Here is a 25131-nt window from a genome sequence, read left to right on the forward strand (position 1 = left end):
TCTCAAAACACCAGCTGGCACACTGATGCAAATGGGTTTCTAGTAGAACACTCACCTAATGTGGGAAGTCTTTACTACAAGGGGCTCATACTCCAGAAGATAATTTTGTGGTTTATTTTGGGGGATTCCTCTTGTATGTCTACATATTTGTCTCTTCAGATACATGATTTGCAAATTTTTCTTCCAATCTGTACGTTGTCTTTTCACTTTATGATATCTTTTAAAGAACAAAGTTTTTAATTTTAATGAAGTCCAATTTATCTGTTTTTTCTTCTGTTGATTATGCTTTTGCTGTCCTACCTAAGAAGAGTGCCTAACCCAAAGTCACAGGGATTTATTCCTATATCTTCTTCTATAATTTTACAATTTTAGTTCTTAGGTTCAGGTGTATGATCCATTGTGAGCTGATTTTTGTATATGGCTTGAGGAGGTGGTCCAATTTTATTCTTTTGCCATGATGTCTACTTGTCCTAGCACCATTTGTTAACAAGATTATTCTTTCACTTCATGGATTATCTTGGCACTTAGAGTGATCTTTGTAAAATAAACCCTCTCCTTTATCCCTATTCCCTCCTTTAAAGTCCTCAGTGAAACTAAAACAAGATGCAAAATCCTTATTAGAGTTTTTATCTGTTTTTTTTTTTCAATTTTTTTATTTAATTATTTTTCAAGTACAGTTTTCTGTCTATTACTCCCATCCCATCCCACCCCCCATTCTCCCCCCTAGAGTTTTTATGGTAAGGTTGCATCATCTAGACTTTGTTTGTCTGTCCAAATTTACCTCATATTAATTCTCCTCCTGCTTTACTATACCCAGTAGTACTGCCTTTCTGTTCTTCAAACATCTCAAACTCATTCCTTTCTCAGTTTCTGTGCTACCTATATCCCCAGTGTGGAACATTGTTTTCCTATCCCAACACATTGTTCTCCCAGATCTTCACATTTCTAGTTCCTCATTACTTAGGCCTTAGGTCACATATCACATTGTTGGAAAATTGTTCCTTGACCAACTTGTTGAAATTAGTCACCCTCTATTTCCCTGGTCATTTCTTTTCCCATGACTGTATTTGATTTTCTTTGCCACTTATTCAGAATTATTATTTATTTCTTTTCTTGACTGACGGTCATTGCCCACTGGAATGTTTGTTTTATGAGGGCTGGGGTCTTATTTCTCATTGTTTAGAAAAGTTCCTGGCACACAGTAGGTTCTCAATAATATTGACTGATGAAATGAAGCATGCATGCAAGCAAGCATGCACTAACTACAATGAGGGAGAGATTATAATAGCAAGGACCTGATTGGTTTTATCCCTATCCATTGGTAATAACAATTGATATTCTGGGCAATGAAAGTGTGGTTTGTTATAAGCAGTGTATCTGTATCTTTGTTGACACTGCCTCTGAGAATATCACTGACAAGTCTAATGTCCAACATTTAACACATCCAAGGTGAGCCACATTGGGTCCCAGAAGATGATAAGGCCAGGTAGCCTAGATTCTTGAGAATGAACTAATGGTCTGAGGAACTTAAGCCTAAATTCTTAAAAATTGGATTTAGATCAACCCTCTCTGACTGACAACAGCAGAAATGATATATTTAGCATGCTGAAAAAAGACAAATGCTAAACTATAATCCTATTCCCAGAAAAATTATCTTGCAAGAATGGAGGAAAATTAAGTCATTTTTTAGATTAATTAAACTAAGATAATTTCCTGCCAGTAGATCATCATTAGTGGAAATTCTAAACAAAGATTTTGAGAAGGAAAGTAATCCCAGATAAAAGGAAGACTGAATGGAGAAAAAATAATATGATAAATACATGGATAAATAAAAATGTTGACTGCATCAATAACATCATATTTGGGGGTTTATATAAAGAATATTCGCATATGTTTAAAAATATGAGTTTGAAGGAAAGTAAAGTATATTGAGAATAATTAATTGTTCAAGAAGAGGGTATTAACTTCTGACTTAGATATAGTAGGAGCAGATGTTATAGTTTCTATAACTTCTCTGTCCAATATGGTAACCAAGTTGGGGCTATTTCAATTGGATTGAATTTAGTTCCTGACTTCCGGCCAAGATAGAGGAGTAGGTGGAAACACTGCCTCCTCGCACAACCAAGTTTAAAGACAACAAAGTTTTACTGACAAAAATGCAACCAAAACAGAAAATTGAACTGTACAGAAGTCCGACAACAACAAACCGTTCAGCCAGACCGATAAACCAGGCAAAGGAGCAAGCAGTGAGACAGACCACTTAGGCCCCAGCGGCTTGCAGGAAGCAGCAGAGGGGACCGCCATTGCCCCTCTGACCCTGACCCCACGTACAACGCCACAACCCATCGACCTAGGTTGCCCTGCCCTGGTGAGCACCTAAGGCTCTGCCCTTCATACATAACAGGTGCGAACAGACCAAAACATTATAGCTCAAGAAGAAGAACAGCTCAAACCCAGAGCCAGTACTTCTAAGTGACCAAGAGATAGCCAACCAGATACACAGTTCAAAACACTGGTGATCAGGATGCTCACAGAACTGGTTGGTTTTCATCACAAATTAGAAGAAAAATGAAGGCTACACTAAGTGAAATGAATGAAAATGCACAGGGAACCAAGAGTGATGGAAAGAAAACTGGGACTCAAATCAATGGAGTGGACTAGAAGGAAAAAAAAACAACCAAACAGAAAAGAATGAAGAAACAAAAATTCAAAAAAAATGAGGAGAGGCTTAGGAACCTCCAGGACATCTTTAAACGTTCCAACATCCGAATTATAGAGGTACCAGAAGGGGAAAAGAAACAGCCATGAGTGGAAAACCTATTTGAACAAATAATAAAGGAGAACTTCCCCAGTCTGGCAAAGGAAATGGACTTCCAGGAAATCCAGAAAGCTCAGAGAGTCAGTCCCAAAGAAGTTGGACCCAAGAAGGAACACACCAAGGTACATCATAATTACATTAGCCAAGATTAAAATGAAGGATAGAATACTAGAAACAGCAAGGGATAAGGGGACAATCACCTATGAAGGAGTTCCCATCAGACTGTCAGCTGATTTCTCAAAAGAGACCTTACAGGCAAGAAAGGGCTGGAAAGAAGTATTCCAAGTCATGAAATGCAAGGGCCTATATCCAAGATTGCTCTATCCAGCAAAGCTTTCATTTAGAGTGGAAGGCCAGATAAAGCACTTCTCAGATAAGTTCAAGTTCAATGAGTTCATCATCACCAAGCCCTTATTATATGAAATGTTAAAGGGACTTATCTAAGAAAAAGAAGGTAAAAAAATACAAACAGTAAAAAGACAACAAACTCACAGTCATTAGCAACCACACCTAAAACAAAAGCAAACTATGTGGACAGCTAGATTAGGATTGGAGCCACAGAAATGGGGATCACATGGAGGGTTAGGAACAAGAGAGTCAGAGAAGGAGAAGTTGGGAGAAGATACAGAGAATAAGTAGCATAGACAGTGGGGAGAAATTAGACTGGGGGAGGGCAAGAGTAGTATGGGAAGTGTAGAAACTAAAGTACTTATGACATATGGACATGAACTAAAGGGGGGATTGTGGGTGCGAGGGGGTGTGCAGGATGGAAGGGAATGAAGGGGGGAAATGGGACAACTGTAATGGCATAATCAATAAAATATATTTTTAAAAAAGAGAAAGGACCCAAATGAATACAATCAGAAATGAAAGAGGAGAAATAACAACTGATATCAAAGGAATACAAAGTATTGTAAGAAAATATTATGAACAGTTACATGCCAACAAAGTAGACAGTCTGGATGAAATGTATAAATTCCTAGAAACATAAAATCTTCTGAAAGTAAATCAGGAAGAATCAGAGAATCTGAATAGAAAAATTATACCTAGTGAAATTGAAGCCATTATTTTTTTTAAAAAGCTCCCAACAAATATAAGCCTTGGACCAGGTGGCCTCAGAGCTGAATTTTACCAAACATTCCACAAAGTAGTACCTCTCCTTCTCACACTATTTCATAAAATTCAAGAAGATGGATGGCTCTCAAACTCATTTTACAGAGCCAGTATTGTCCTTATTCCAAAACCAGATAAAGACACTATGAAAAAAGAAAATTATAGACCAATATCTCTGATGAACAGAAATGTTAAAATCCTCAACAAAGTATTAGGATACCCAATAAAGCAATGCATCAAAATGATCATACACCATGATCATGTGGGAGTTATTCTGGGAATGCAAGATTGGTATAACATTTGCAAATGTGATTCACCACATAAAATGAAGGATTAAAAAAAAACACACTCATATTAGTAGATGCAGAAAACCTTTGGGTAAAATCCAGCACAGATTTATGATCAAAACTCTCAGGAAAGTGGGAATAGAAGGAACATACCTAAACATAACAAAGACCATATATGGCAAACCTAGTGCCAGCGTCATACTCAATGGGCAAAAACTACACATGTTCCCCTTAATATCAAGAACAAGAAAGGGATGTCAGCTTTACTTCTCTTATTCAACACAGTACTGGAAGTCCTAGCCACAGTAATCAGACAAGAAGAAATAAAAGGCATCCAAATTATTTACAGATGACATGATACTGTACATAGAGAACTCCAAAGATTCCACCTAGAAACAACTAGAACTGATAAATGAATTCAGCGAAGTAGCAGGATACAAAATGAATATTCAGAAATCAGTTTCATTCTTCAAAGATTTTATTCATTTATCTCCAGAGGGAAAGAGAAGGAGAGAAACATCAATGTGTGGTTGCCTCTCGTAGGTCCCCCACTGGGAACCGGCCCGCAACCCAGGCATGTTCCCTGACTGGGAATCAAACCTCGATTGTGTGGTTCGCAGGTCCACACTCAATCCACTGAGCTACACCAGCCAGGGCCAGTTGCATTCTTATATGTCAATAATGAACTAACAGAGAAATTTAGAAAACAATCCCATTTACAGTTGCTTCAAAAAGAATAAAATACCTAGGAATAAACCTAACCAAGTATGCAAAAGACCTGTACTCGGAAAATTATAAGACACTGAAGAAAGAAATTGAAGAAGATAGAAATAATTGGGAGCACATACCATGTTCGTGAATAGGAAGAATTAACATCACTAAAATGTCCATACTACCCAAAGCAATCTATAGATTGAATGCAGTTTCTGTCAAGATTCCAATGACACATTCACAGAACTAGAACAAATATTTAAAAAAATTTTATGGAACCATAAAAGGCCCTATATAGCAAAAGTGATCTTGAGAAAGAAGAACAAAGTTTGAGGAATCACAGTACCTAATATCAAACTATACCACAAGGCCATGGTAATCCAAACAGCCTGGTACTGGCATAAAACACATCCATAGATCAATGGAACAGAATTGGGACCCCGGAAATAAATGCACACCTTTATAGTCAATTAATATTCAACAGAGGAAGCAAGCACATACAATGGACTAAAGATAGTTTATTCAACAAATGGTGTTAGGAAAATTGGACAGATAGATAGATGCAGAAAAATGAAACTAGACCACCTTCTTACACCACACACATGAATGAACTCAAAATGGATTAAAGAGTTAAATGTTAGACCTGAAAACATAAAAATCCTAAAAGAAAACATAGGTAGCAAAATTTTGGACATTGCTCATAGAAATTTTTTATCAGTTATATGTCTCCAGGCAAGGGAAACAAAAGAAAAAATTAAAAAATGGGACTTTACCAAACTAAAAGGAGTTTTTTTGTTTTTTTTTTTAATTTTATTTATTTATTTATTTTTAGAGGGGAAGGGAAGGAGAGAGGGAGAGAAATATCAGTGTATGGTTGCCTCTGCTATGGACACACAATGTATCGTGTGTTCCCTGCCAGGAACTGGCCTGCAACCCAGGCATGTGCCCTGACTGGGAATCAAACTGCGATCCTCTGGTTCGCAGGCCCGCGCTCAATCCACTGAGCTACACTAGCCAGGACTAAAAAGTGTTTGTACAGCAAAGGATATCGTCAACATAATAAATAGACAACCCACAGAATGGGAAATCATATTCACCAATACATATGATAAGGGGTTAATATCCAAAATTTATAAAGAACTTGCAAAACTCTACACTAAGAAAATCAAACAATCCAATTAAAAAATGAGCAAAGGACCTAAATAGACATTTCTCAAAGAGGACATACACTTGGCTAATAGACATATGAAAAGATGCTTAATGGCGCTAATCATCAGAGAAGTGCAAATACAAACTACAATGAGATACCATTTCACACCTGTCAGAATGCTATCAATAAGTCAAAAGCAACAAGTGCTGGCAAGGATGTGGACAAAGGGGTGCCTTTTGAACTGTTGGTTGGAATGCAGACTGGTGCGGCCACTGTGGAAAGAAAGCAGTATGGAGATACCTCAAAAATTAAAAATGGATCTGCCTTTCAACCCAGGAATTCTACTTCTAGGAATATAGCCAAAGGAACCCAAAACACTAATTCAAAAAAACATAAGCACCCCTATGTTTATTGCAGTGTTATTTACAATTGCTAAGATATGGAAGCAGCCCAAGTGTCTGTCAGTAGATAAGTGGATGAAACACCTATGGGACATTTACACAATGGAATTCCACTTGGCCATAAAAAGATAAAATTTTACCCTTTGCAACAGTATGGATGGACCTGGAAAACATTATGTTAAGTGAAGTACGTGAGTCAGAGAAATGTACCATATGATTTCACTCATGTGGAATCTAATGAACAAACTGAACTAACAAGCAAAGCAGACAGACTCATTGATGGAGAGCAGATGGCAGCTAGTCGGGAGGAGTAAGGGGGTGGAGGGATTAAGGAAAAAGGACTTATGGATATAGACAACAGTGTGGTGATTGCGGGGGGGAGAGTAGTATAACAGGACTAAATGTTAATGGAAAAATACAATAAAGATTACATTTTTTAAAATTTGGGAGGGATATCTCTAGAGCAAAGAATCCCTGCCCCACTCCAGGCCCCTCAGCCAAGGGTTTCTGCCCTAGGAAGAAGAGTCTCCACAACCTCTGGCTGCAAAGAGCAGCAGGGATTGAGTCAGTGGTAGAAACTTCTGGAGTCCCCAGCAGTTCCTCGTAACCCACACTTGGACTTATGGATTCCTTTGCTCTGAGCTCCAGCACCAGGATAGCAGCTTGAAAGAGACCAGTGACAACTGAATTGTCTGGCATCAAGGCAAGAAATAATTGTCCCCCTTTCTGTCTGGGGGACAGCTTTCTCCCGGAAAGAAAAGTGGTCAGAGACCCCATAAAAGGGCTTTTTTATATTCCCTTTAAGGGCTTTCTGAGCCCTCCCCCTAAAGAGCCACAGAGCTGACAGTCAGGGGCCATATATGAAACTCTGTCTCTTGGCTGACATGGTTTGCTCTGTCTTCTTGAACCCCTGAGGCTCCACCCCACTGAACTTATGGGCCCACCCAATCTGTTAACAGTGGCTTTCCATATCAGTGCCTGGTCTTGGCTCATGCTTCACAACTTCCTAGGTCCTATCAAACAAGCAACAGCTGGCCTCAGCAAGGCCCAAGCCTCCATACCTTGTGTTAAATGGCTATAAGCACAGTACTAGCAGTAGCCAGCCTACATTCACAGCTTGGCTTTGCCTGGGAATCCACAACTCCAGCACAAGTAATAGCCATCTCATAGCTCATGCAGGGTGACCTTAGGCAGAATACAGGTGGGATGGACCTTGGCCTGCACCACGCAGAAAACTCTAGAGCCTTCACATCCAGTGGACAGCTGTAGACCATGTCAGATCATCACCATGCTACCACTGCATAGCTGATCCTCCACAGAGGGCAGAGGCGGCTGGTTTTCAGTGGTCACAGCCAGTTTTTGCAGCTGAGTGGCCTGGGTAAATCCCTCTCATTGACCTGCCAGCATCAACCAAGACTCAATGATAAGAGGAGCGTGTGTACTCACCCACATGAGGGGTACATCTCGAATATCAGCTTGGGTGATAGGGGAGTCTATGCCACTGGACTTTACAGGGCACCTACTACATTAGGCCACATTACCAAGACAGGGAATCCTAGCAGCTCTGCCTAATATACAGAAACACACAGAGGAGCCTGCCAAAATGAGGAGACAAAGAAACATTGCCAAAANGGGTGACCTTAGGCAGAATACAGGTGGGATGGACCTTGGCCTGCACCACCCAGAAAACTCTAGAGCCTTCACATCCAGTGGACAGCTGTAGACCATGTCAGATCATCACCGTGCTACCACTGCATAGCTGATCCTCCACAGAGGGCAGAGGCTGGTTTTCAGTGGTCACAGCCAGTTTTTGCAGCTAGACTCAATGATAAGAGGAGCGTGTGTACTCACCCACATGAGGGGTACATCTTGAATATCAGCTTGGGTGATAGGGGAGTCTATGCCACTGGACTTTACAGGGCACCTACTACATTAGGCCACATTACCAAGACAGGGAATCCTAGCAGCTCTGCCTAATATACAGAAACACACAGAGGAGCCTGCCAAAATGAGGAGACAAAGAAACATTGCCAAAATGGAAGAACAGATCAAAACTTTAGAAAAGAACTAAACAAATGGCGATAATCTGTCAGAGGCAGAGTTGCAAAACATTGGTTATGAGAATGTTCAAGGAACTTAGGACCTCTATAGCATAAAAAAGATACAGTCAAATGAAGGAAAGAAATAGCAACTTACAGGGAAGCAACAGTACAGTGGATGAAGCCAAGAATAAAATCAAAAGTTTGGAACATAAGGAAGCAAAAAATAACCAATCACAGCACAAGATGAAAAAGGAACCCCCCCCAAAAATGAGTATAGTATAAGCTGCCCCTGGGACAACTTGAAGCATTCCAACATTCACATCACAGGTGTACCAGAAGGAGAAGAGCAAGAGCAAGAAATTGGAAATCTATCTGATAAATAATGAAAGAAAACTTCCCTAATTTTGTGAAGGAAATAGATGAGCAAGTCTACCAAGTACAAGAGTCCCAAACAAGATGGATGCAAAGAGGCCCACTCCTGGACACATGATAATTAAAATGCTGAAGATTAAAGATAAAGACAGAATCTTAAAAGCAGCAAGAGAAAGGCTGTTAGTTACTTCAGGGGAGTTCCCATAAGACTGTCAGCTGATTTTTCTACAGAAACTTTGCAGACTAGAAGAGACTGACAAATATTGGAAGTCTTGTAAAGCAGGGACCTATAGCAAGATTGCTCTACCCAGCAGAGCTGTCATTTAGAATTGAAGGTCAGATAAAGAGCTTCTGTTACAAGCAAAAACAAAAGGAGTTCATTATCACCAAAACCATTATATGACATGTTACTGGGACTTATTTAAGAAAAGGTCAAAACCACTAATAATACAATGGCAATAAATATGTATCTATCAACAGTTGAATCTAAGAAACAAACTAATCAGACATGAACAGAGACAGAATTATGGTACAGCAAGCATTTTGATGATTGGGAAGATGGGAAGTGCATGTAGGGGAATGGGTGATAAGGTGAGGATATTAAGTACAAATAGGTAGTTACAGAATAGCCATGGGGATGGAAAATACAGTATAGGAAATGGAATAGCCGAAGAATGTATATGCATGATCCCCATAGACATGAATAATGGTGTGGGCATTGCCTGTGGGAGTGGTAGATCCTGGGTGGAGGCAGACAAAGGGGAAAAATTGGGGGCAAATACAATAGTATAATCAATAAAATATAATTTAAAATAAAATAATGTTATAGTAATTAAGGGGATAAATAAATATATTACAGTATATTCAGAACAATGAAAAAGAATAGCTGTACACTACTACATACAACTACCATGCATGTTATCTATTTGATTATTTGGTTTATTATTTGTTTTTGCTCTGGAATATAAACTTTTTTTTTTAAGATTTTATTTATTTATTTATTTTTAGAGGGGAAGGAGAGAGGGAGAGAAACATCAATGTATGGTTGCCTTTTGTGCATCCCCTGCTGGTAGTTAGCCTGCAAGGAACCGGCTTGCAACCCAGGCATGTGCCCTGACTGGGAATCGAACCTCGATCATCTGGTTTGCGGGCCAGATGATCTGGCCTATAAATAGTATAGATGATCTGGCATCTGGTTTGCAGGCCTGGCTGAGCTACGCCAGCCAGTGGAATATAAACTTTATTGAAAGCATAGATCTATTTTGTTCACTAATGTGTCTGCATTTTCTCTAACAGGACCTGGTATATATAGTAGTATATAAAAGGCACCCAAATGAATTAATTAAATGAAATATTAACATAGAGATTCAACCTATGAAAACTTGAAATTTTGTATTGCTCATTGTTAGTCTATATAAGTACAATTGATTTTTGTATATTGATCCTGTATTTTTATTGTAGTTGTATTTTTGTGGCTTCCTTAAGATTGAAAATTTAGATTCTTTGAAATACAATGAAGTTGACTCACTAAAGAAAATTGCTCTAAACTGTTAAAGTGTTAACAAAAATAATGAAAATGTAAAGGAAATGCCCTTAAATTGCTTTTTAAGGGTTTAAGTTTTCTTTTTAAATAAAGCAAAGCTGGAAGTCATACTGTTTTATGTGGCTTACATAGACCAATAGACAACAGATCCTGTTTCAAAGAAAAGGCCTTATTTGCCTCTGCATCAAAAGATTTACAAGTTAATACAAAGTGTTTAGAATATATATGTGTATGTGTATATATATACAACTACATACAACCACACACACACACACACACATATATATGACATTTTCTACAACTCACTTTGACTTTTTCAATTTACTGGTCTTCTCAACCAACCATCAGTCCCACTTGCATTGTCAAGATTTTTTTTTACCATTGTAGGATTTTGCAGGAACAAAGGAAATAAATTATAGCCTAGAGCAGAGCAGTTGTTCTCATACTTTGCTCTTCAGCAGTGGAATAAAACTTAGACCATTGATAAGCAGCTTGGGCTAGAATTCTTTTAAAGCTTCTTAACAAGCTCTCCAGTTTGGCAACTATTGGTTAGAATATTATTACTTGTGCAGATATATGTCAAGATCTGTGGTATTCAAAGAGTAAGTATCCAAGATCATCTGGATTGGAGAGAAAACATTGGCCCTCTTATTTTTATAACATTGTATTAATTTGTACTTGTTTGGGGTTTTTTAGATTTTATTTATTTATCTTTAGAAGGGAAGGGAAGGAGAGAGGGAGAGAAACATCAATGCATGGTTGCCTCCCATGCATCCCCCGCTGGGAACCAGCCCACAATCCAGGCATGTGCCCTGACAGAATCGAACCACCACCCTTTGGTTCACGGGCCCATGCCCAATCCACTGAGCCACACCAGCCAGGGCTGTAGTTGTTTTATTATGCATATATTTTATTAATATAGTAATACATGTAAATAGTTTATAAATATACTTTAGGGATGGAACCAAAAAACATTGTTTATACAGTATAAATCTATTTTTCTACAATAATCGAGAATAGAGATGCCCAATCTTATTTTCCTATGGCTTAAAACACTGAATTTACTTTCCTAGTGTACCTCTAATGACAAATATTAAATAAGAATCAGTAGGCAAATACTGTCCCTGATTAATATACATTAACTTTCTTTAGGAAAATAAAATTAGTTATATCTACTTTTATTTCCACCACACCTGGCTGGGAATTAAATAAATAAAATGGAAAAATTCTCATATATTAACACCTTTAAATTTTCCTTGCTTTAAACACAAAACATTTGTATTTCGGTAAAAAAACCTGAGATTTTCTTATTTTTCCTCCTGAAATACTTTATTTTTTATTTTAATCACTTACGTGAATCTTTAAAACCTTAAGAAATAAAGTTGCATGTAATAATTTCATTTAATTATCTTTTTGGTAATTGAAATACAGCTGAGCAATATTTTTATAATATGTTATAGCTGTAAGCAAAATTGGAAACAGTTGGGTGTTAATTTTGGTGTTGATTTTTTATAAGTAATATTTGAAAATTTTGTATTGCATTAGAATAAAACCTTGAAGAGTGATACAGGTTTCTATGTTATTGTTTTTAATCTTAATCGTGATTATTGAGACAGTCATTTGTTTTCTAGATTGATGACATTGTAAAAGCTGTTGGTAACTGCAGCTACAACCAACTAGTGGAGAAGATCATCTCTTGTAAGCAGTCGGACAATAGTGAGCTGGTTAGTGAAGGTGGGTGAGTGTTGCTGTTTCCCGACTTATTCATGGCAAAATAACTTATCTGATAATTTAATGTTTTATAAATGTCTGAAATAAAACTTCTCAAACACAAATGTTGCTGCTTGTAGGAATTAAGAGAAATAATTATTCATAAAGTTGCCAGTGAAAGGTTTTCTCTAGAAACCTCTTTACTTATAAAATGAGGCCTGCATTTTAATAAGTCTTTGGAATCTCTAGCTAGCTTTCATATGAGTTACCAAAAGGTAACTGATAATTTCACTTTTTAAAAATGATTATTATTTGGGAGTACTATGTTAACTGTATAATTCATCCTGAACACTCCAGTTGACTGAGATGAGTATTACAGTACTTACCTGTTCATTTTTGTAGAGCTCTGTCTTATATCTCAGTACAATAGAAGTAGTATAGTAAAGCTCCGTTCTGGATCAAAGTATACCCTCGATCATTCAGTTTTCCTGATCCTTAGCTAATTAAAATGTTAAGTTCATCATCATAGAAGGAGTTTCATATTTTTTTCAGCAGTATTCCAAACAGTGAAGGAAAGAGCAGATTTGAAACCAGAATGCAATCAGTAGCCATAGCATTTGGGTATACCTTCACCACCCACTACACTTTTTAATAAATATGCTCAAATACTAAGGCTGCTCTTTCCCTCTGTCTGAAGGGTAAACACAAAAGAGAAATCATGGAAAGCAGGGAGTGAGCTTTATTATTTTTAGATACACAATTCTTTTAAATATGGTATGTTATTATATGTATTACAATTACTACATTTTTGAAAAGTTTTTATTTATTTATTTTTAGAGAGAGGAGGGGAAGGAGAAAGAGAGGGAGAGAAACATCAGTGTGTGGTTGCCTGTTGTGTGCCCCGTACTGAGGACCTGGCTTGTAACCCAGGAATGTGCCCTGAGTGGGAATCTAATCAGTGACCCTTTGGTTCACAGGCCCACACTCAATCCACTGAGCTACACCAGCCACTGCTTTATTTTTTAAAAGTTAAAATTAAGAGACTACAAGAGTATATGAAAGCATATAAAAGAAGACATGTACATGAATCCCATATGATATTGATTAATCAGAACCCAATTAATTATATTATTCTGTTATCCATAAGTTTAGCATGTTTATGCAAGAGGCAAGTAGCAGGGAAGTACACTGTATTTTAATTGAGGTTTATCCTAGTCTTCTACTTGCAATAAACACATAAATATGGAGGGATATTGGTCATTGATTTGCATGACAGCACTTTCACGAGGACTGAAGGCAGCAAAGTTTAAATTTTAGGGGGAGAAAGAGTAACAAAAGCTGTTAGAAATATTTTATCTCAATTAACAAAATTTCACTGACTAGAACTTTATGTAGTCTTTTATTACTATAAATATGTTCTTGAAAAACAAGCATATAGAAAATTTCCATCTGCAGATTCCTACTTTCACAGTAACTTCCAATATGCTATTCAGTAGTAATGGAGGGAACAATAGGATTCAAAAAGTGTTAACAGAATCATAACTAAGAAGTGATATTTGGGTGAATAGATTTATAGGGTAAGAAGCTATAGGAAACAGTTTAACAGCATTTTTACAGGTCAACAGTTTCTCAAGTTGACCCGTAATGTAACAAGGTAAGACTTACGTAATACACTAATTAACAAATGCACAACAACAACAATAACAGACCCCAGTCCTTTTTCACTTCTCCTTTTCTCAACCGGATGCTACAAGTATTATTATTATTGTTATTATTAATATTATTTCTCTGACACTGACTCCCTAGGATAATAAAAAATAATAGCTAATTTATATACTATTTATAGCTTGAGAAGAACATCTTGGTAAAAGCAAGAAAGGGATTATCTTTTTTAGTGGTATAGGATTTGGGGGCATTATATTACCAGAATTCATTAATTCCTATATATATATATATACATTTTATAATGATGAAATTCTGTATATCAGATTTCCAGATGAAGAAATAATTATATAGAGAATTCACTACACTTAAAATTCTAAACTAGTTTTTATCAGAAACTACAAGTGTGTCATGTTTGAAATAATTATATAACTCCAATGGTTACTTGAAAGGCAAGGCACTAAGAAATCATAGGAAAAAAGAGGCCACAACAGACATTTTTATTTATAATGTAGCAACTAGCTCCCGTTTATCATTCTCTTCATCATGTTTTCTTGGGTATAGTGTTGAACTGAAGTAGTCTGCTTTCTTTTCTGTTTGTTCTGCAACTGTGATTTTTCTTGTGAATCAATAACACATCCAAAAGGTGGTTATTTCTAATTCTTCTGCATTAAAATGTATTAAACTTCAGTCTTAGATGGTAACTAATTTTTAATTCAAATATTTCATCTTTATAAGGTGCAGAATACTAAAAATACTTATTATTCTTTCTGATAAATAGATAAATATTATTTAGCTGACAGTCAAATAGAATAAAATACACTTTCAACTTCTTTCAGATGATACTCATTTTATTTTGATGGCAACACTTTTAATGTAAAAGCACAGAACTTTTACACGTACAGAGTATGTATTATTTGCTAATTCACCTGGGTATTCATACTTTTTTAAATCTAGTTATAATGGTATGTTGTGGCAAGGCAGCAAAAAACAACAAAAAAATAGCACAGTACCAGCTGCCAGACTTCACCAGAGTTGGTCATTTAATTCCACATGCTCTCTCAGGAATAATTTCTTCTTTAACAATTGTTTCCAGGTTAAAATATATATATTATATATAATATATATAATTATGTGTCTATATATAGACACACACATATATTTAAAGAAATAATTCCTAAGTATTCATTAATTCAAATATTTATTGAGCCTTTATTGTGTGCTATATGTATATACTGAAGGTTATAGTTTGAATTCATATCATTTTGATTAAATAATATTGGTTTTCTTTATTTTGAAAAATCTCAATAAAAACATTGGAATAGTACCATGAATATATGTGTTTGTGTGTTTGTGTACATGTTTTACCTCAATTCAGGAATTATTAACATATTGAATTTTTGCTGTCTTTCTATATTCTCACACACGTTTTTTCCTAAATCATGTGAGAATTAATGGCAAATATCATAGCACTTTAACCATTAATGCTTTAACGTTTGTCTCCTAAGAACAAAGAATTCTCCTATATAATCACCTTAAAATTATCTCAGGAAACTTATCATTGATACAATACTCTTATCTAATGTAGTGTTCATATTCAAAATTCCCCAATTGTCCCAATAATGTCCCTTACAGGTTTTAAATGTTTTGATGCAAGCTTCAATCAAGGATTATCTAATTGTCCTATCATTTTAGTCTCTTAAAATCTAAAACAGATCCCTAACCCTTTTTCTTTCTTTTTTTCTGTTTGTTTTGTGACATCAACTTTTCTTAGTAGTCCAGGCCACTTGTTTTATACAATAGTCCCCCATTTGGATTCATGTGATTGTTTTTCTTAGTAGATTTAGGTTATATATTTTTGGTGGAAATACTATAGAGGTGACATTTTATCTCCCCCAGTGCATCAAATCAGATAGCACATGATGTCATCAATTCATTATTGGTGATGTTCACAGTGATTAAGGTGGTGTCTGCCAGATTTTTTGTTGAAAAGCCCTTTGCCCTTATAATTAACAAGTAATCTCTGATCTTAATGCTTTGAAACTGTGTGAATACCTTGTTTCCTAATAATCTTTCACCTACTAGAGTTGGCATTTCTTGATTCTTGCTAAATCAATTATTAATGTGGTGGTTATAATATTTCTTTATAATATAAAGGAATGTTATTCCTTTTACATTTATTAATTGGCATCTTATAAAAGTAGTTTCCCTTTCTTACCCCATTAAAATTTTTCTTTATCAGCCTTGGCTGGTGTAGCTCAGTGGATTGAGCACAGGCCTATGAAGCAAAGGGTCACTGGTTCGATTCCCAGTCAGGGCACATCCCTGGGTTGCAGACCAGGTCCCCAGTGGGGGACACATGAGAGGCAACCACACATTGATGTTTCTCTCCCACTCTTTCTCTCTCCCTTCCCTTCTGTCTAAAAATAAATAACTTAAATATTTAAATTTTTTTCTTTATCATTGTAGACTCATGAATAGTACCTTATTTAGCATATTATAGCTTCTTTGTTATCATTATTCTTTTCAGTGCTTAGAATTATCCCAGCTAAGGCCAATGGGATGGTCTCAAGCTGGATCCAATTTTCTTTTGACGTGTTTTCATCATTTCTTGAGTATTTCCTTATTTTCTAGTACAATAAGAAGTTCTGGGCTCCCTACTGCTTCCCTGGAATTGAATCATATGAGCCCCTATATTTTCATATTAAAAGAGATTTTTGTCCCATCCACTTGAAGAAAAATATTAATACACTGTGATTGATTTTATTTTATTTTATTTTTTTATTTATTATTATTTTTTTAGCTAGTTTATTTTATTTATTTATTTTTTAAAAAGATTTTATTTATTTATCTTTAGAGGGGAAGGGAAGGAGAGAGGGAGAGAAACAACAATGTGTGGTTGCCTTTCGTGCGTCCCCTGCTGGGACCTGGCCTGCAGGGAACTGGCCTGCAACCCAGGCATGTGCCCTGACTGAGAATCGAACTGCGATCGTCTGAGTCGCAGGCCCGCGCTCAATCCACTGAGCTACACCAGCCAGGGCTCACTGTCATTGATTTTAGAATCTCACAGTAGATGAATTTAAAAAGAGAATCATATCATTTGCTTAAAGCTATCACAGCGACATAGTTAAATTTTGATTGAGTTTTAATTTGAACATGAGTCTCAGCCAGGGCCACTAGCCAATATTTTTAAATAATCTAAATTTTCTTTTGTATCCTTTTTATTAAGATTTTTTTAAATTTATTTTTGGAGAGAGGGGAAGGGAGGGAAAAGAGAGGGAGAGAAACATCAATGTGTGGTTGCCTCTCCTGCTCCCTGAACTGGGGACCTGGCCCACAACCCAGGTGTGTGTCCTGACTGGGAATTGAACCAGCAACCTTTTAATGTGCAGGCTGGCATCAATGCACTGAACCACACAAGGCAGGACCTCTTTTTACATCATTACCTCTTTTTGTTCCTTTTTGCCTAATTTTAGTGCCTCTCATTCTAATTTCACATCAGGCAGTCAGAACTTTCATCTTGTCTAATAATTCTTCATTAATAAAGGAAAATAATTTGATAAACGAAGTTAGTATTGAATTTCTGAAACCAGGAGATATTTTTAAACACACTGATATCAGGAAAATAATTTTTAATTTAAATTTATTTTCAGTAATATTATATTATTGCTACCATTATTATATTTTTTACCTTACTTTAGTATCATTAATAACACCATAACAATAAAATTGAAATTTAAATATTGAAAATAAATTGTCATTTGAAGCAATGCAGATAAATAAACTGCTATGTAACACTTAGAATTGTTTACCAAAATTTGTTTAATTAGTTATGAAAAATTGAAACTAGATTAGGCTTTTGAATATTCCACTAAAATCACAGGAGTGTCATTGTTTAAGAGTTGGTAAAAGAATTAGGAAACATTGTTCTCTATAAGTCTAAATTACTGTGCTTTATTATTTGGTAGGAAATATAATTCAATTGCATTTGTAATAAGAAGCTAATTTTTTAATAATTTCAATAATTCTCCTGGGTTCCAGTCTTTATTTTTCCATAAGTAGTTTTTGTCCTCAAGAAAGTTACTTATTCTCTCTGAGCCTCTGTTCTGTTCTACAGAAAGAAGCTGAGAAAGCCCTTTCTAATGTTGAATTTTTGAATTTCATACATATGGATGTGATGTTGAGCTCTATCTCCATTGAATTTTTTGGTCTTTTTTAAAAAATAAAGGGTTTTTTTGTTTTAATCTTGGAGAAAGAGAAACATCGATTTGTTGTTACACTTATTTGTCCATTCATTGGCTGCTTCTTGTAGTTTGCCCTAACCAGGAATCAAACCTCTGCCACCTTGGTGTATCTCCGGGCACTGCTCACCAACTGAGCTGCTCTGCTCGGCCAGAGCAGATGTTTGTGTTTTCTGGAAAGAATTTGTAAAGAGGACATTGTGTGAGTGAGGTGTTGGAGGAGCATTTGGAAATATCTTTGTGAAGGAAGTGTTCAGTAACCCAGCAGTGGTGCTTCTCAGCACAGGCACTAGACTTTTAAAATGCTGTACAATAGTAAGTGCTTCAGTATATAACCCACATATTCTACTCAATAACTTAGTATTTAGCAAAGTAATAATAGTAATTGACGGGGGCAACTCTACTTCTAAATTTGTTAGCCCCAGAAGTTGCAAATGGCTATAAATTCCCTCTTGCTGTGGTCTTCTGTATGTTTTGCACTTCCCCTCCTACCTTAACCAATTTTTTGTAATAGTGTGATATACTGGTAACTTTTTACAACCACTTTGTAGCTTGAAGTGGTGTGGCCTGACACTAAAGGTGAGGGGTGGAGAGTGAGTGGAATGCCTATCTATGCCTTCCAGCTGCCTCTGGCCCTACCAAGTTTATTTTCAGTTTCTTGTTGAGGCGTCAGTTTCTGAACACAGGTTCAACTTTATTGTCCGTATTTGCACCTCTCTGCTTGCTTACAAAGTGTTTTAGAGCACGCTTTTCCTCCTACTATTTCTGAGACTTTTCTTCTTTATTAGAGGAAGGAAATAAAAGCAGAAAAAGATGGAAAGAGAGAAATACAGGCTTTTAAAATATTTATAAATTTGATTCTCATTCCCAGCAGTTATGTTCTATAACAGTGATTTTCTGCCTTTTTCATTTCATGACGCATATAAACTAATTACTAAAATTCCATGGCACACCAAATTTTTTTTTTGCCAATCAGACATGAAAAATAGGTATAAGTCTGATTCATTAACATCAGATGGCTATTGTTGTGTTGGCTGTTGTAATTTTTTATTAGACCATCTAAGGAAAAAGAGGTCAGTACCCCTGACTAAGTAGTCATGTATTTGCATGTTTTAAAAATTCTTGCAGCATACTGATTGAAAATCGCTATTCTATAAAGTTGCTATGAAAACTCTATTAATTAGTGAATAATTTAACCATTGCTTCTATGAGAAACACAAGATTAGGTTCCCTATGAGCCTCTAGTCACAAGATTTTCATCAACTGATAAGTATATAGCCTTGCTTTATGTGCATTTCTGTTTAGAGGTACCTTATTTAATATATATTATTGATTCAGTAACATTAAACTCATGGCCAGCAGCACTATAATTCACCTGAACAGAGCTGCAAAAATGTGAATTTTCTCCATAGTCACATCACAGCCCTTATCCACTTAGAACACTAACAAGCACTCCAGTATTATGCTTGGGGGCCATTTTATGCTGTAAATATCATCTCCCAAAAAACACCAAAATGGGAAGAATGTGGCACTCAGTCAACTGTGGAAAGGATATTTGTTACAGTATGAGGGCTGAAACAAGGCAGAAGGTTGCATTGTTTGACCTCAGTAGGAAATGGGCATGTTTGGCAACTCAGTTTCTTTGCAGCTTTGCACATATCTAGGAATGATCCTGAAAGCACAGCAGATACTAGTTTTAAAGTTATAAATAAATTTTAGCTAGTAGGCAAATTTGGCCAGTAACAGGAATCAATTATTTGTGTATCTTTTAAATTAAACCCCAAAAACTTCTTTATATTTTACTTTGAAAACAAAAGAGATTATTTCTGTTTCTGAACTATATATATAAAAATATACATATACATGAGGTGGGACCCAAAAAACCTTCAGAATTTATTTATAAAAATTGTGCATTTATTCTTACATGTTAAAACTTCAGTCACCTTCAAAGGACTCTCTATTTGATGCAATACACCTATCAAGATGTTTTCCCACTGCTCAAAACAGTTTTGATCTCGATTTGATGCCAATTTTTTGCTACCGTTGCTTTTTGTTTACTTCTTCTACATTGGCAAAATGTTTCCCTTTGAGGACTTTTTTCATCTAGGAAAACAAAAGTCATTCAGGGCGAGATCAGGTGAATAGAGAGGGTGGGACACTGGGATCGTGGTGTTTTTGGTCAAAAGCTGATGAACACTCAGCATGGTGTGGACAGATACCCTCAAATCACCCATCATGAAATGGGCCAATGTGTTGAAAGAGTCTTCGAAACAAAATCACTGAAGCCAGACACAGCCTCTCACAACAACACCAGCTGATACACGGATACAGATGGGTTCCTAGAACATTCTCCTGGTGTGGGAAGCCTGTACTACAACGTGCCCACCCTCCAAAAGATACTTATGGGTTTTTTAGGGGGATCCCCCCTCATACATAGTGGTATATGTTGGAGGAGATTAGGATAGTAATGGCATCAGTTATCCACTGTTTTCAATTTTACACCTAGTTTTAGTTTTAAGGCAAGAATTGAACAGTTTGTGAATTGAGAATTATTTGGGACCTTTGTTAAAATCTAAAGCAACTTAATTTGTTAAGACCACTTTTAATTTCTAAACACCCATCATTGGGGAAGTAGCTGTTGACATACATCTCTCACTCCCACACATTTTTTAAATTGCTAACTCTTGCCTTATTTGTTTTAGCGGGCTTTAATTTTATTGTGTCTGTGTGTTTTGTTGCAAGCCACCTGAAATCCTTTTTGAAAGTAGGTAAAGTATATGTAAGTACATTAACTAATAAAAAGAATTTTGTAACTTCTTTAGGATGGGAATGTCTATAGACACATCTTCCAAAATAAAACAGTAGGGTCTCCAAGTGGGTCCATAATGTTACAGTAGGAGAGAAGTCTTGTTCTGACTGGCCTTTTTTCACACTTGGAACACAATGTAAATAGAAAAACTTTTTAAATTTTAAAATTATTCTTCCATCTAATATTATGCATTGGTTCCATAGGCTTTGTAGCTGAGCAGTTTCTAAATAACACAGCCACTCAACTGACATACCATGGATTATGTGAACTAACTTCAACGGTTCAGGAAGGAGAACTTTGTGTGTTCTTTCGGAATAATCATTTTAGCACCATGACCAAACACAAGGTATGGTATAGAAATAGCTATTTAATTGTTGTTTGAAATTAAAGGAACTTGATTTAGATCTGTTATTTAGGTCTTATGATCTACTTCAAAATGAAAAAAAGTTAGCATAATATTCCTTAACCATCAAATTATGAAAGTAACTTTTATTTTTATTTATTTTTAGGTAATTTTTAAATACTTCTTTAGGATGAAATGGATTAGCCATTTAAGTGTTACTTCCAATTTTGTCTTTTTTTAGTTTAAATCTCACCTTCTTTTTTTCTCATACACACACACTACAACATATTAAAATGTATTTATTCCCTTTTTTTAAGAAAAAAAGATAAACCCTAGAGAGAGAACTAGGATGACTGCTAATGAATGGGAGATGTTCATATTTGAGTGCTAAAGGAGTTTAGAAGAAAGAATCAAGTTTGTTTTTATGATACTGTTTGCTATCATTAGAGGTATCAGTGTGACTTTAAAGTCTTGTCATGCTATTTATAGCTCTGCCAAAAAATCTTACTGGAATCATCTGTTTTGTTATCTCTTTATCCACACCTCTCATTTTTATAGCTACCATGTAATTCAGAAGTTTATCAACTTATACCTAGACTTCTGTCATAGAATACTGCTCTGACCATGCCAGTAATATAGCAAAAATGTGCAGTAGCACCTAGAGGTACCAGTTCAGTGCCTACAGGATAACAATTTGAAGAATTTTCTACTGTCCCTCTGCCAACACCACTTCAGGCGTAATGGCCTGTCTACTCATTAATAATCCTCCATCCCCACACACACTTGATGCTTTTTTAAAAAGATTTTATTTATTTATCTTTAGAGGGGAAGGGAAGGAGAGAGCGAGAGAAATATCAATGCATGGTTGCCTCTCGTGAGTCCCCTGCTGGGAACTGGCCTGCAACCCAGGCATGTGCCCTGACTGGGAATTGAACCACGATCGTGTGGTTTGCAGGCCCACGCTCAATCCACTGAGCTACACCAGCCAGGGCCACACTTGATGCTTTTACATTCTGTACCTTACTGCCATTTATTACTCCTTAATCCCTATTTAAAAAGATCCCACTCCTTTTTGACTATTCAAATTTTACCTTTTAAGAAGCATTTCAAATACCAACTCTTTAGTAAAGTTACTACTTTTCTTTTTACACCAGTGGTTCTCAATCCAGATTGCATGCTAGAACTACCTGGGGAGCTTTTAAAAAAAATACCAATGCACAGCCCTGGCCAGTGCAGCTCAGTTGGTAGGAGTGACATCCTGTAACCGAAGTGTTGCAGGTTTGATGCCCGGTTAAGGGCACACACCTAGGTTGTGGGTTCAATCCCTGGTCCAGGTGTGTATGATCCTCTCTCCAGGTGCATACAAGAGACAACCAGTTGATGTTTCTCTCTCCTTTCCTCTCTCTCTAAAAGCAATGAAATAATGTCCTCGGGTGAGGATTAAAAAAAAAAAATACCAGTGCACAGGGTCCATCACCAACTAAAATCAGCATCCCTGGAGGTGGAACCTGAGCATCAGTATTTCTTTAAATGCTCCCAGGTGGTTTTAATGTGATGGAAGGATAAGGTAAGACTGGGGATCATTCCTCCATCCATCCTTCTCTAGCTTTTGTGGGTCATACTATCCTTACTTTGCACTTATTGATGAGTTCCTAGATACCAGTTTTCTTTATAAATATGTATTATTTTTCTAAGTGAAAATATGCTTATTCAAGTTAGGAATCAGGTCTTCATATTTCTTTCAACATTTTAATCAGTAGATTGCACAAGGTAGTGTGAATAACAATTTGTTTGCTCACATAAGAATATTCCAAAGCCCTAGCTTTCTTACCCCTGTATTAGTTATAGAAAATGTTCACTTGTATGGCTCCCACATTTGAGCTAGATGTGTGCTAGGAGTGGGCCCAGAGTCATCCTACTCCTCAGAAATCTAAGGCCAAAAAACATCAGAAATAGAATTGCTACTAATTAGTAAATATTGCAAAGTCATCTTGCTGTACCTGATCTCTTCAGGTCTACACTTCATTTATTTAACAAATAACTATTGATCATGATTATGTCTGGGCACTCAGCTAATTACTAGGACTGCAGACCAAGCAAGGTAGCTATGGCTGCTGCCATTTAAGGACCTCCTACTTTGGCAAGGGTCAGGTGTTAAAATAATTGCACAAATAGTTATTATTTCTATTGAGATACACTCTGGAAAGGGTACCTACCACATGCTGAGTGCTCTTATTAGGACTTATGACCTGGTTGAGGATGTCAGGAAAGACTTCTTTGAGAAGTAACATTTAAACTGAGGCCTGAACTTTTGGTTTTTTGTTTGTTTCTTTTTTAAGACTTTATGTATTTATTTATATTTTTTTGTCACTGTTCAAGTACAGTTGTCTCCATTTCCCCCACATTTCCTCCCACTTCAGCCATCCCCACTTCCCACCCTTTGCTCCTTCCTTCCTTTGATTTGTTCGCTTGTCCTTTGTTTTTATTGGTGTCTGTCGTGGAGAGTTTATTAGATGAGAAAAGAGGTATGCTTTTCTCATCTCAGCCATAGTTTGGATTTGGTAACTCTTAATAAAAGAGGCTAGTATCACCTAAAAAAAAATTAAAATGATACCTGAAAAAGAATCTTGTAGGAGTTTCATTAGTTAGCAAAATAAATAAAGTAAATAAAAAGAATTAAGCAACATGTGTCCAGAGACCCTGAGGAGGGAAAGAACTTAACTCCTTAAGGAATTGAAAGAAGGCCTGTGTGGCTGAAGCATAGAAAGTAAGAAACACGAAATAAGACTAAAAATATAGGCAGATACCTGATCTTGAGTTAAGAAAAGAAACAGACCTTGGTTTCTTGATGGCCTAATGGTTCTTTTTGTTTTCTCTTTTGGGCTCAGCAGGAACAGATAATTCAATGGGAAAACAAAGTCTCTAACAGTCATTGGTGATTGTTATACCACCTCCCAAAACTGAGCTCTAGATGTTCTCTTCCTGTCGAGGCCATATCCCTGACTGGAAACCCTTTACTGCTCAGCAGTGTTCCAGTGTTCCAGTGTTCCTGTGTGGTTGGGGGGAGGGGTGCCCCTTCAGGAGTGCTTTCTATCATATCTCTGTTTCTGGCCTGACTGTGCCTTTCTGTGAGATAGTGGTAGCTCAGAGAATGTATACATTTGCTGTTTCTCTTTGCTTCTACTGGGTTGGCCAAAAAGTTCGTTTGTTTTTGTCCACAAAATGACTCTAGTAGCGGCTAGTTGTCTTTAACTTCATTTGAAACAATTTTGTTAGATTGTATTGTGACAGCTATCATATCAGCATGAATTTTAAAAAAACCCATCAAAATTGGTGAATTTTTCTGGAGCCATTTTAATATTGAAGATGGAATAAAATATGCAACATTTTCAGCATATAGTACTTTATTATTTCAAGAAAGGTAAAAACACAACTGAAATGCAAAGAAAGATTTTTACGGTGTTTAGAGAACGTGCTGTGACTGATTGAATATGTCAAAACTGTTTTACGAAGTTTTTTGCTGGAGATTTTTTGCTGGACAATATTCCATGGTCTTGTAGACCAATTGAAGTTGATAGCAGTCAAATCAAGACATCTAGAACAGTCAGTGTTCTACCACATGGGAGACACCCAACATATTCAAAATCAAGTCAGTGAAGTTATTGGTGAAAATGAAAATATGTATTTTATATTACAGGGAAAACCATATGGACTTTTTGGCTAATTCAGTAAGTTTTTCTCAGTAAACCTATTCTATAATCAAACAGTGTACCACTAGTGGTGTGTGTCTCCTTGCCCTGTATACACCATTAAGGTGTTTTGGACTTTGAGGCATGAGTGAATGGGGATTTAGTTGGGAGACTGTTGCAGGAGGCCAAGTGAGAAGTTACAGTGACTTGGGCTAGGATGGTAAAGAAGTGAAGAGTAGA

General features: G+C 36.4%; 1 protein-coding gene across 3 annotated transcripts in view; it reads left to right on the forward strand.

The window, feature by feature from the left end:
• Positions 1-25131, forward strand: part of MINDY2 (MINDY lysine 48 deubiquitinase 2) — an 81870-nt gene that overhangs the window by 31797 nt on the left and 24942 nt on the right. For all 3 annotated transcript variants that reach the window (XM_037053988.1, XM_037053987.1, XM_037053989.1), the window contains 2 exons: positions 12069-12171; positions 21063-21205. In XM_037053988.1, coding sequence (XP_036909883.1) covers positions 12069-12171; positions 21063-21205 — 246 coding nt within the window. The remainder of the gene's footprint in view (positions 1-12068; positions 12172-21062; positions 21206-25131) is intronic.

This window comes from Sturnira hondurensis, unplaced genomic scaffold (genome assembly GCF_014824575.4).
Source record: "Sturnira hondurensis isolate 20B ecotype Veracruz unplaced genomic scaffold, ASM1482457v3 Scaffold0008196, whole genome shotgun sequence".
Classification (NCBI taxonomy): domain Eukaryota; kingdom Metazoa; phylum Chordata; class Mammalia; order Chiroptera; family Phyllostomidae; genus Sturnira; species Sturnira hondurensis.